The following is a 13,413-nucleotide window of genomic DNA, read 5'->3' as shown; positions in this document are numbered from 1 at the left end:
TTCCCCCGTGGACTGCCGTTTTCTATTTTTAGTTCCTGCTCCAGCCTCCTTCCCCATAAATTCGCTGCAGATCTAATCTTCTCTCCCATGCACAGGCTGTGCATGCTCACCTTTCTGGTCTCTGGTTCTCCCGCTAGGCAGACCGTGAGGGGTCTCAAATCCATGTGAGAATAGAAACTGGGCGAATAAAGTTGAATTGTTCTCGAGGGAGGGAATAGCTATAGGCATAATAGATGGGTTTGGCTCTTAAAATAAATGGAGCACAGTGGTTACTGAAGGAGACAGTTCGCTGGAGACTTTGAGTGATGGAAAGCACTGACTTATTCTACTCCAAGAGCCACTTTCCTTCAGTCTTTCTGACTTTGCTAATTGACTGACCGTGGAGCTTTTATGAGGCAGCACTCTGGACTCCTCTTTCCTCCTCCTCTTGGTGGGACATCTTCTCTGTTTTCAGCACCAAACCATTTCCAGCCACATTCCATTTTTCTTTCTGATCATCTTTTCAGGACTTATTTTAATAGATCTTTCTTTCTTTCTTTCTTTCTTTCTTTCTTTCTTTCTTTCTTTCTTTCTTCCTTCCTTCCTTCCTTCCTTCCTCCCTCCCTCCCTCCCTCCCTCCCTTCCTTCCTTCCTTCTTTCCTTCCTCCTTTTCTTTTTTTTTTTGGCCCACATGAGCTTCAAACTTGCCTTGACTTTCTGAGTGTCTTGCCTCTGCTTCCTGAGCAAGTGGGCTGCTGGCTGCTGGCTGGCAGCCCCATGGCAAGCTTAGACAGTTACTGCTGGTTGAGCCTAGGATCTTCTGCATGCTAGGAAAGCACTCTCTTGGCTGAGCAACAACCCTAACACATACTTGCGCCTCTCTCTCTCTCTCTCTCTCTCTCTCTCTCTCTCTCTCTCTTTCTCTTGTCTCTTTCTCTGTCTCTCTCTCCTTCCCTCCCTTTGTCCCTCCCTCCTTTCCTTCCTTCTCCCCTCCTTCCAGCCTCTCCCCTCCTCCCTCTTCCTCTGCGCCCCCCCCTTTGACAACAAGGTTTCTATCTCCTGAATATTTTCCCTTCTCACTTATTTCCATCTCTGGTTATCTGTCTCCTCCTCCTCTTCCCTCTTCCTCTTCTTCCTCTCCTCCTCTAATCCCCATCCCCAGCTAATTAGCCTTCATCATTATTGTATGCAAAGAGCCCTTACCAGCTCCTGTGGCACTAATAGTTTTTACTATGTAAAATTATATGTAATTTTATGTAAAACTATATGTAATAAATTATATGTAAATATAATTTACAATGAGTGGGATGATTTTAATGATAAACCAGTGGTATTTGCTGTCACTCAATGCTTTAGCTTGCATTTGTGGAAATCAGTGAGCTGTACCTGTAGTAAAATTGGCCGTAAGTTCTTATGAGAAGTAGACTATCATGATGGTTTTGTCTTTCCTACCCTTGAGTTAAAACTTTCAGCAATTTCCCTAGATTATGAAAACAACATACAACAGGGAGTATCAATGGACTGTTTTTTTAAAAAAATTATAACTCAGTGAACAGTTTAATGGAGTTTATGACACGTTTGTCTCTCAGACTTCTAGGTTTTTTTTTTTTTTTTTTTTTGGAGCTGGGGACCGAACCCAGGGCCTTGCGCTTCCTAGGTAAGCGCTCTACCACTGAGCTAAATCCCCAGCCCCGTCTCTCAGACTTCTAAAAAACTCTTTAAGTCCACAGCTTTATGATTTACAATAAACATATGTAACTTTAATAATTTTACCAGACTGTCCCATTGCAACTAAACCATGATCTTTTCATTTTTCAAAAACTGTGTGTGTGTGTGTGTGTGTATGTCTTGACTGCGTGTAAGTCTGTATGGCATGTAAATATGTTCACCACATGTGTGCTGGCACCCATAGAAGACACATTAGGGCATTAGATCTCCTAAGACTGGAGTAACAGATGTCTAGGAGCCTTCCTGTTAGCGTTGGGGCCTGAACCTGGGCCTTCTGCAGGAGCAGCGACACTAGATTTTGGGTTGGAGTTTTGTCTTGTACTTGAGTTCTTCTTGGGCTTCTTTTTCTGCGCCCCTGGGGTTGTTCAGCATCCAGAGCATCCCCGAGCCTTGTGCTTGCCCTTCATGGGCTAACACCCTTCATGGGTTAACACGTAGAACTGTTACTTACTTACTTCAGCCCACAACCATGAGCTTTCCTTGCAGTAATGGACCAAAGTTTACATTTCCATAGGTCTCTGTCTCTTTATAGATCCATGATTTTAAAATAAAGGTAAAGGAAAGGCAGGAGAGAGTGTTGGGGAGGGGTAAGAGAGAAGGTAAGGATAAAAGGCAGCGACAGAGAAAACAGGAATGAAAGGAGAAATATTGTATGAGGGGCAGGGGTTAAAAAGCCAGCATGGAATCTTATGACTGTGGACTCATGGGTATGCAGAACTTGCAATTTCCTCATTCTCAGTATTTCTGTTGAACTTGAACATGTAAAATACTGCCTGTCAGAAAGGCCTCATGCTAGGCTAGAACAAATGTAAACAGTACTCTTTGCCTGAGGGACTGTCATTGTTAGGCAGAAGGAGACCTTGTTGTTTTTTTCTTCTTTTGCTGAAGTCCTATCCTATCCTGCCATTAGGTGTCATTGTCAAACCAGGTTGTGTGAATACAGAAACTAGGGAGCTGTCTTTATTTTTCATATCAATTTAGGAGATATTTTTGTTATTAGATGACTAGTGTATTTAATATAAACTGTATTCAAGGTTCCCTGTTCAGGGAGAGTTTTAGAAATGTACTTGGCGAGGTGGCCCAGTCCTGTATGTAAACTGAGGTACATGGGACAGCACAGCAGGGGAGTTGCAAGTTCAAGGCGAGTCTGGGGAAGGATTGACTTACATAAATAAAGCACTTTAGAAGAGCCATGTATGTAGCTCAGTGGTTACTGGGTGTGTCAGATGCACGGAAGGAATTAAAATTGGTGAGCGGGGAACGGTGGAATAGGTTGATAATCTCAGCACGCAGGAAGCTGAGCCAATAGAATCTCTAGTAGGAACCAGCATGGGTTACGAAACCCTGTCTACATACACCTATGTTTATACATTTGATGTGTAGTATATTTTGTGACACAGTGTACATATGTGTGAGCTATTTCTCCAACCCCTGTGTACAGCTATATAGCATTCCTAACTATATAGTATATAATAACATATTATACCATATGCATAATGTTGTGGCCGATGTACATTAGAGCTCCTTTAAGATATGTTTGTAATCTTTCACTCTGCCTAGATCTATTTCGGACATGTTTAGGACCCGGTCTTCTCCTTCCCCGGTGGCCACTTTAAATGGTTTCCTTTTAATCCCACTCCCCAGTGGAAAAGCTGAAGACCCAGTGGGAGAGTACCCAGCATGGCGTGGAGCTGCGGCGGCAGCAGTTGGAGGACATGGTCGTGGACAGCCTGCAGTGGGACGACCACAGAGAAGAGACGGAAGAGCTCATGAGGAAACACGAGGCCCGCTTCTACATGCTTCAGCAGGCCCGCCGGGACCCGCTTAGCAAACAAGTTTCTGACAATCAAGTGAGGCACATTGGCTAGTTTTCGGTGCAGTCATTTGGTAGACTTTCCTGTTTTATATTGTTAACTATAACTAAGAACTTGTTTTCCCAAGTTCTTAGACATACATGTTGACATTTATGGGGATTTAATCACAGGGGTTTTGTTATTTTTGGGAATTTGTCTAAAGACATAATGAGCAGGAATCTGCACTCTAAGAGTGGAGCCTTAGTTAGCGTCTACAAAGGAAACCTCATTATTTTAAATGTATAAAATCGCATGAGACCTCCATCTTGAGTACTTGTGTAGTGTGCAAGCCAAGTCATACCTCAGTGCCATTTCTCTAATGCCCGTGTTTATCAGTAGCAACGGCTTTCACGACCAATTTCACTATAGTATTGGGAATATCGAACACTTATGGCTTAAAGGGTGTTATTTAAACATTCCTTCTACAGTCAGAAAACTTCTTGTGTTGGATGTGTGGTTTACACTTTGTGTTTGCCCTTCTGATTGCCCGAGATGAAAATGTATGCTTAGGAAGAATATAGTAATCTAGAAAAATGTAGGAGGAAAATTGAAAACCTGCAAATATTGCCTCACATCTCTGCACACAAGGACTTCTCACGGGCATCATTTAAAACCCAGCTGACTAAGTGTGTTAGTTTCTGAACTGTTCTCTGTGTTCATGATGTCTGTTGACTGCCCCAAAGTAAGAGCAAAGCGTTTGTACACATGACTAGAAGAATCTAATTAAAAACGTCCACCAGTGTTTCTATCCACAAATCCAGAGTGCAGTTGGCCTTCCCATCTGTACTGTTCATGTCTACAGATTTTTAACTGAACACATGGATTTTTTGTTGGCTTGTCATTACCCTGTGACAACATCAATATGACAGCTAATTATGAAGCACTGATGTTGTTTTAAGCCAGTGGTTCTCAACCTTCCTCATGCTGTGGCCCCTTTAACAGAGCTCCTTATGTTGTGGTGACCCACAACCATAACATTATTGCTCTTGCTACTTCATAACTGAAGTTTTGCTCCTGTTATGAATCGTAATGTAAATACCTGACATACAGGGTATTTGATATGCAACCCCTGTGATAGGGTAGTTTGACTTCCAAAGTGGTTCTCGACCCACAGGTTAAAGTGTACTGGAGGGCGTGCACATCTTAGTGTGCAAACGCTATACCATTTTCTCTAAGGGGATGTGTGTGAATTTGATATCCATGGAGTGGAAAGGTTTGGGGGCAGTATTTCACAAGTACTGGACACTGACTCTCTGCTACTGTAATGAGCAATGTGTATGTTCCTTCTGAAGCCTTAAGGGTGGGCTTTTTTTTCCACAATTGCTACAAAAACATTACAGACATAAATGACATCAGCTGCCCTTGATTGAGAGGTCCTCCCCCACCCACACCAGGGTTGAGACACCATGGAGAGGGTTGTGCCTGTGATACACTGAGCATCTGGGTAGACGTTTAGGTGAATGCTGAACAAATCACGATAGGCTGCCTGATCCATTCAAACTGTTGTCTTTGCAAACACTTGGACTGATCTGGTGTTAAGGGGCAGAGGATTTCCACCATGGTATCTCCGTGAGTAATATTTTACTCTCACCCACTAGGTACCTGATCCCTCAGGCGCTTGCTCTTTTAAATGTGTATTTTTATGCTTTTTAAAGTATGTGTATATGTGTGTTGGGAAGGTGGGCATGTGTGCATGAATGGAGGTGTCTATGGAGGTCAGAAGAGGGTGTCCACCTCTTGACTTGCTTGGAACTCCAGACTACCATGGTGGAAATCTTCTTTTTTTTTGCTACTTCTAGAATTACTTTAGTTTGATTGTTTTGGCTTATACTTGAGAATTTGTCCTCTTGCTTTCTTCTCATGATTTCTGTGTCTAAAATGTGCTAAAACTTTCCAGGAATATGAGGGTTGTGTAGTACTAGTTACTGAGTGGCCATGGGTGGGTATTGCTAGTTATTGAGTGACCAGAAATGGGTAGTAATAGTTACTGACTGACCAGTTCTAACTGTGCCTCAACTTACACCCTAGCTCTTGCTTCAAGAACTGGGTTCTGGCGATGGTGTCATCATGGCATTTGATAACGTCCTGCAGAAACTTCTGGAAGAATACAGTAGTGATGACACCAGGAATGTGGAAGAAACCACAGAGTACTTGAAAACGTCATGGATCAATCTCAAACAAAGGTAATCAGAAAGCCTGGGCGGGAGCACGTGCATCGCCTACCTGAGCATCCCGTTTCCTTCGCGTTTCCTTCGCTTTTTCATGGAAACAAGCTCAATAGGCAAATGTCAGAAGTGTGTTTTATTATTAATTTTTTCTACTTTTAAGTTCTGATGAAGAAAATACACACCATTATATTTTGTGCAGAGTGCATTTTTACATCTTCTTGAAATTCTAACACTGCATTTTTTCTTTAAATAAACCTTGCTAGTATTTTTTTTCAAGTTTTCTTATTTTCCCCCCCATGCCTCTTTGAATTATTATTTAGAATACACTTTGTAGTTCTCCGGAATAGGACACAGATAGATGTAACTACATCAGGGTAATATTAGCACCCACTGTTACTGTGATCACCTGTGATATTTGGCTGGGATATTTTCGTTGTTAATTTCTTTCTTTTTTTTCTTTTTTCTTTTTTTCGGAGCTGGGGACCGAACCCAGGGCCTTGCACTTGCTAGGCAAGCGCTCTACCACTGAGCTAAATCCCCAACCCTTGGCTGGGATATTTTCAAATGAGAACCAGTCACTGTGGACCTATCACCTGACCTCTGAAATAGTCTCTGTGTCCAGTTTTGGTTAATTTATTATCTTTTTTCCCATCATCGTCTTATCTTTATGTACAGAAAAGACTGAAGCAGCATATGTATTTATTAGAGAGGATTTTGCTCACTTCTTCTCGCAAGTTTGAGAAAGCATAGGCAGTAATTAGTGTTTTTCCATATTCCGTGTGTTGTCCATCATCAGTTAAATATTTATTTTATACATCATACGGGCAGGGCCCATATGTAAGTGAAATTACGGCTTCTTTTCTGTGTTAAGTGCAATTTACTAAAAATGATTTTGATATCTGTCTTGGTTAGGGTTTTACTGCTGTGAACAGACACCATGACCAATGTAAGTCTTGTAAAGGACAACATTTAATTGGGGCTGGCTTACAGGTTGAGAGGTTCAGTCCATTATCATCAAGGCGGGGGCACAGCAGCATCCAGGCAGGCATGGCGCAGGAGGAGCTGAGTTCAATATCTTCATCTGAAGGAAGCCAGGAACAGGCTGAGCATCCTCAGGCAGCTAGGAGGAGGGTCTCCAAGCCTACCCCACAGTGACACACTTCCTCCAATAAGGCCACATCTTCTAATAGGGCCACTCCCTGGGCCAAGCATATGCAAACCATCACAATATCAAAACGTATTTATTTTGTAGTAGATAAAACTGATATCAGAACATTTTTATGTTAAAATAATTCCAAAAATTTAATGGTAACTAACACAGAAGTATTTTTGCCTCTAGTTGTGTTTTAAATTGTGTATGCATATGTGTCTATCTGTGTGCGTGGGCGCGTGTCCATATGGGCATGTATGTGTATGTATACATGTGTGTACTGCATGTATGTCTGTGTGTGCACATGGGTATGTATGTGTATGCACATGTGTGTGTGCATGTACTCCTGTGTGCATACATGCACTGCATGTATGTGTGGGTGTGTGCACATGTATGCATGTGTATGTGCATATGTATATGCACATGTATGTATGCATGTGCGCCTATGTGTATGTGTGCATACATGAGTATATCCATGGGTGCCACTGTACTTGTATAGAGGTCAGAGAATCACTTGTAGGAGTTGGTTCTCTTTATCTGCTGCTTATGTTCCAGAACTCTAACTCAGGGTGCTAGGCTTTGGTAGAATGCACCTTTCTGCACCAAACCACTGTTTTTGACTTCTGATGATCATTGTTAGATTCTTTAACATGGTTCTGAAACTCCTTGAAGAAGATTCTATGGGGAGAGCATGAGAATGCATGTGTGTTAGTTACTGACTCAGGTTCTCACTAGGTACCCTAACAAACACACAGCTTTGCCAGAAGTTCAGGGTCAATGGCTGTGATCTTGGTGGTTTTATCAGTATAGCATTCTTATATCATGACATGTTCTTTGGATCAGTCTCATAACTAAAATAGGGAGGGAGGTGGGTTAAAAATAGCAGTGAGCAAGATACTTCTTCAAACTCATTCATGTGCAGAAATTCCATGGGTAAGAAGCATGGCTCTGTTTTTGGGTAAGCATTTCTGAAAAGTCGAGCACTTGCTTTGAAATAAGCAGTCTGCTTTGTTTAGCACCACTGAGGCTTGACTTTGTAAATACCCTAAAACAGTCCACAGCAGCAGTTAAGTTAGATGGAAGAGGCAATTAAAAACAAATTATATTCCAAGGTGGTCTCTCATTTATCAAAGTTGAGATAGCCACAGAGCTCCAGTTTTGTCGTGGTGCAAACCCTTGCTTTAGTTCATTTTGTTTCTGAGTTGTTTTGGAAATGAGAATTCCTATTAATATTTAGACATGGCTTAGGTCGTATTGTTCTTTATGTCATTGGGGAAAATACAACAAAACCTTGGCTCACAGAATCCTTCCTGAGTGACGGCTACAGCTTCTATATCGAAATCGAGTGTCTTTCAAATCGTTAACTATCGTAAATACACACCTCTTGGGAATATATAAACTATTCCTTACTTTCTTAAGCAAGGTGCGAGATTATATTAACCTTCTTTTGTGTTTTTGACATTGCTCTTCTTAAGACAAACTTTAGACCAACATTTCTCCACTTTTAAAATTATCTTCCACAGGAAGCTTTTGAGACCCTGTCCCCCTTAAATTTTAGTGAATTATCCTGGGGACAGAGCAGAGTCTTACTGACATAGCTGAACTTGCAGTGTACCTCAGAGCAGGATCAAACTTGGAATTTTCCTGCATAGTCTTTGGAGCTTTATCAATAGTGAGTGTCCTGTGCTGTTTGCTTCCATATTCTATGCACTTAAGCTTTTTAGTGAGACAGGAAGTCAGTCAGTCCTTCTACTACTGCTCTGAGGGGTAGATCTACTTAGCAGTTCCTTTGAGAGCATGTGGGCCAGCCTAACACTGTCAAGCTCGGTGAAAATAAAAAGTCACACAGAACATGAACGACAGTTTCTTAAGACCGAAAGCCATGTTCTCAATTCTGAAACATGCATGACAAACTGAATCAGCTGCTGTCTCCTGTGAGTGGCTGCTGTGAGCGTCCCGGAGCTTTCTCATGGTCTCTCACCGCAGTAGGCAGTTCACACAGCTCTCCTATAGTTCGCCCACCATCTTAAAGGACAAGAAGCCTCCCCTTTAGCATTGCGTTGGCTGTACATGGCCGTACAGAGGTGGTAGAGAGTTCCCCAGAGTTACACAGCTCATCAAGCGTCTCTGGAATTCGAATTTTTGCCTTTTTGCCTACACAGCCAGGCTCTTACTTCCTTTACCAAGAGTTTATAATTTTTCTTCTTTGTTATCAGAGTGACAGCTCTGGCTGGTGAATGCTCTCTCTGTGCACTTGCTTCTCAGATCTGCGGTTCTATTTACTGGCACTTATCTGTGCTGTGTATGGAGAACAGATCAGATTAAAGATATGAGAGCGCGCATGAATAATAGAGCAAGCTCGAGCACATGACCACCGTGCCACTCTGATGTCCCCGACAGGCCTTTGTCATCACTTCCTCCTACTGCACAGCTGAGCTCTGAATATACATCATTGTCAGTGGAATTGTGCAGAGGTGAAGGGGTATCATACTTGCATATGCAATGATAATGTTAGTGGCTGTAATTCCTAAAGTTTAATATCAGCCTTCCGTTCAGATGAATTGAAACTGACCATTCACATTTAAAGGTCCTCATTCCCTTATCTGCAGTGTATAAGTCCCAAACATCCCCGATAATAGACAGCTGCCCTTTGATGTGAGGGCGGTAATTACAGTCTTTATGCAGTGGGTATAACTTCCTCCTGCGGCATAAAGATTACTATATTTAGTTGCTTCCGTAAATCTCCTAGAAGATGATCTGTAATATACATACATTCATTTTGAAAGGTGCAGGAATTCTTAGATCTCTGCTTTGCATTTTTAATGACACTTAACTAATTACTTATTGCAAATTTCGATAGTCAAAAGTGTTTGCACAAGTTGAGTAAACTTTATCTGAAATGCTTGGAACCAGAAGTGGTTTGGACTTGCGGGTATGTATTTACAGACACCTAGTGCCACATATAGGAGATGATGCTCAAATCTAAACACAAAATTTATTATGTTTTAAACATACTATGTAAGTTGGGGAGTGTAGCATTTGTGAAGCCTTGTACCATACCAGCACCATATTTAATTAGCTAATAAAAATTCATGTATATTTTAAACATAAACCAGAAGGCAATTTATATATCATGTTAACTAGTTTTTAAAAATGAAACAGTAATTTCAACTGTGATGTTGCAGTAAATATTAAAAGAAAAGCTTCAGAAACCTAGAAACCTAGGAGCAGTCAGAGGCAGGACCCTTCTGGTTTCTGCCTGAGCCTAGAGCTGAAAGCCAGTTGCCAGGAACTCTGAGACACCTGAGAGCAGAGGTTAGACTGAATCTTCTGCTCCAAACTACCTGCCTGGTAACCTCAGGACACAAAAACACAGGAGCAGTCTGGGACAGCACACTTCCAGTTTCGGCTTTCAGAGCTGAACCTGTCCTGTACCCCTCTATACCCAAATCCCATAGGGTAAAGAGCTGAACTCTCAGAACTGCAGACATTTCTGAGAGCTCAGGGGAGATAACTATTTCTGCTCACATTCTTTGCCCAAGAGGAACCTGCCTAGTGCCCTCTGGATACAGGAACCTAAGAGCAGTCAGGGGCAAGGATCCTTCTGGTTTCTGCCTGCACCTGGAGCTGAACCAGTTCCAGAGCTCTCTGTACCCAGATCCCATGGACTGTCAGAAGTAAGGACAATTCTGAGAGCTGAGAGGGGACAACTACTTCTGTTCACATTCCTGGCCCAAGAGGAACCTGCCTAGTGCCCTCTGTTCCCTCTGGGTACAGGAACCTAGGACCCTTCCGGTTTCTGCCTGTACCCAGAGGTGAAAGCAAGTCTCCAGGAGAACTGGCACTCCTGGGAGCAGAGGTAAGACCAACTCTTTTGCTTCAAGTGAACCACCTGGGGGACTCAGGACACACAAACCCAGGAGTGGTCTGGGACAGGACCCTTCCAGTTTCTGCCTGCACCCAGAGCTGACCCAGTCCCACAGCTCTCTGTACAGATACAACTGAAAGAAAACAGGTCTACATGACTGCTGAGACACAGGCTTACAGGAGGGTCAAGCCACTGTCAGAGACAGCAAGACAAGTTAACACTAGAGACAACCTGATGGCAAGAGGCAAGTGCAGGAACCTAAGCAACAGAAATCAAGACTACTTGGCATCATCAGAGCCCACTTCTCTCACCACAGCAAATACTGGAGATCCAAACACACTGGAAAAGCAATATTTGGATTAAAATCATATCTCATGATGATGATAGAGGACTTTAAGAAGGATGTAACTAACTGCCTTAAAGAAATTCAGGATAACACAAGTAAACACATAGAAGCCCTTAAAGAGGAAATACAAAAATCCCTTAAAGAATTAGAAAGAAAACATAACCAACCAGGTGAAGGAATTGAACAAAACCATCTAGGATTTAAAAATGGAAATAGAAACAATAAAGAAAGCACAAATGGAGACAACCCTGGAGATAGAAAACCTAGGAAAGAGATCAGGAGTTATAGACAGAAACATCACAGAATACAAGAGATAGAAGAGAGAATCTCAGGGTCAGAAGATACCACACAAAACATTGACAGAACCATCAAAGATAATTTAAAATGCAAAAAGCTCTTAGCTCAAAACATCTAGGAAATCCAGGAAACAATGAAAAGATAAAACCTAAGGATTACAGGTATAGAAGAGAGTGAAGATTCTCAAATTAAAGAACCAATAAATATCTTAACAAAATTATAGAAGGAAATTTCCCTAAACTTAATAAAGAGATGCCCATAAACATACAAGAAGCCTACAGAACTCCAAATAGATTGGACCAGAAAAGAAACTCCTCCCATCACATAATAGTCAAAACACCAAATGCACAAAACAAAGAAAGAATATTAAAAGCAGTAAGGGAAAAAGGTCAAGTAAAACATAAAGGCAGACCTATCAGAATTACACCAGACTTCTCACCAGAGACTATGAAGGCCAGAAGATTCTGGGCAGATGTCATACAGACCTAAGAGAACACAAATGCCAGTCCAGGTTACTGTATCCAGCAAAACTCTCAATTAACATAGAAGGAGAAAACAAGATATTCCATGCAAAACCAAATTTACACAATAACTTTCCACAAATCCAGCCCTACAAAGGATAATAGATGAAAAACTCCAACACAAGGAAGGAAACTACACCTTAGAAAAAGCAAGAAAGTAATCTCTTTGCAACAAACCCAAAAGAAGACAGGCACACAGACATAATTCCACCTCTAACAACAAAAATAACAGGAAACAACAATCACCATTCCTTAATATCTCTCAACGTCAATGGACTCGTTTCCCCAATAAAAAGACATAGACTAAGAGACTGGATGTGTAAAGTGGACCCCACATTTTACTGCCTACAGGAAACACACCTCAGTGACAAAGACAGACACTACCTCAGAGTAAAAGGCTGGAAAACAATTTTCCAAGCAAACGGTCTGAAGAAGCAAGCTGGAGTAGCTATTCTAATATTGAATAAAATTGACTTTTAACTAAAAGTTATCAGAAAAAAAAAGATCAGGAAGGAGACTTTATTTTCATCAAAGGAGAAATTCACCAAGAAGAACTCTCAATTCTGAATATCAACGCTCCAAATGCAAGGGCACCTACATTCATAAAAGAAACCTTACTAAAGTTCAAAGCACACATTGCACATCACACAATAAGTGGAAGATTTCAACATACCACTCTCAGCAGTGGACAGACAGATCATGGAAACAGAAACTTAACAGAGTCATAGAGAAAATAACAGAACTTCCTAGCCAAATAGGTTTAACAGATATTTATAGAATATTTCATCCTAAAACAAAAGAATATCCCTTCTTCTCAGCACCTCATGGTACCTTCTCCAAAATTGATCATGTAATCCGTCATAAAACAGGCCTCAACATATACCAGAAGAGTGAAATAATCCCATGCATCCTATCAGATAACCACGGACTAAGGCTGGTCTTCAATAACAACATAAATGACAGAAAGCCCATATACACATGGAAGTTGAATAACGCTGTACTCAATGATAACCTGGTCAAGGAAGAAATAAAGAAATTAAAGACTTTTTAGAATTTAATGAAAATGAAGGTACAACATACCCAAACTTATGGGACACAATGAAAGCTGTGCTCAGAGAAAAACTCAAAGCTCTGAGTGTCTCCAAAAAGAAACTTGAGAGAGCATACATGAGCAGTTTGACAGCACACCTGAAAGCTCTAGAACAAAAAGAAGCAAATACACCCAAGAGGAGTAGTCAGCATGAAATAAACTCATGGCTGAAATCAACCAAGTGGAAACAAAAAGAACTATACAAATAATCAACAAAAGCAGGAGCTGGTTCTTTGAGAAAAATCAACGAGATAGATAAACCCTTAGCCAGACTAACCAGAGGGCACCGAAAGTGTATGCCAATTAACAAAATCAGAAACGAAAAGGGAGACATAACAACAGAATCTGGGAAATTCAAAAAAATCATCAGATCCTACTACAAAAGACTATATTCAACAAAACTGGAAAATCTG

General features: G+C 41.3%; 1 protein-coding gene across 13 annotated transcripts in view; it reads left to right on the top strand.

Moving 5' to 3' along the window:
* Positions 1–13,413, top strand: part of Utrn (utrophin) — a 502,827-nt gene that overhangs the window by 235,359 nt on the left and 254,055 nt on the right. For all 13 annotated transcript variants that reach the window (XM_087636075.1, XM_087636021.1, XM_087636135.1 and 10 more), the window contains 2 exon segments: positions 3,352–3,557; positions 5,589–5,743. In XM_087636075.1, coding sequence (XP_087492201.1) covers positions 3,352–3,557; positions 5,589–5,743 — 361 coding nt within the window.

This window comes from Rattus norvegicus, chromosome 1, assembly GCF_021556685.1.
Source record: "Rattus norvegicus strain SHRSP/BbbUtx chromosome 1, alternate assembly SHRSP_T2T, whole genome shotgun sequence".
NCBI lineage: Eukaryota > Metazoa > Chordata > Mammalia > Rodentia > Muridae > Rattus > Rattus norvegicus.
The sequence above is the reverse complement of the archived record's forward strand: the minus strand, read 5'-3'. Positions and strand labels throughout refer to the sequence as shown.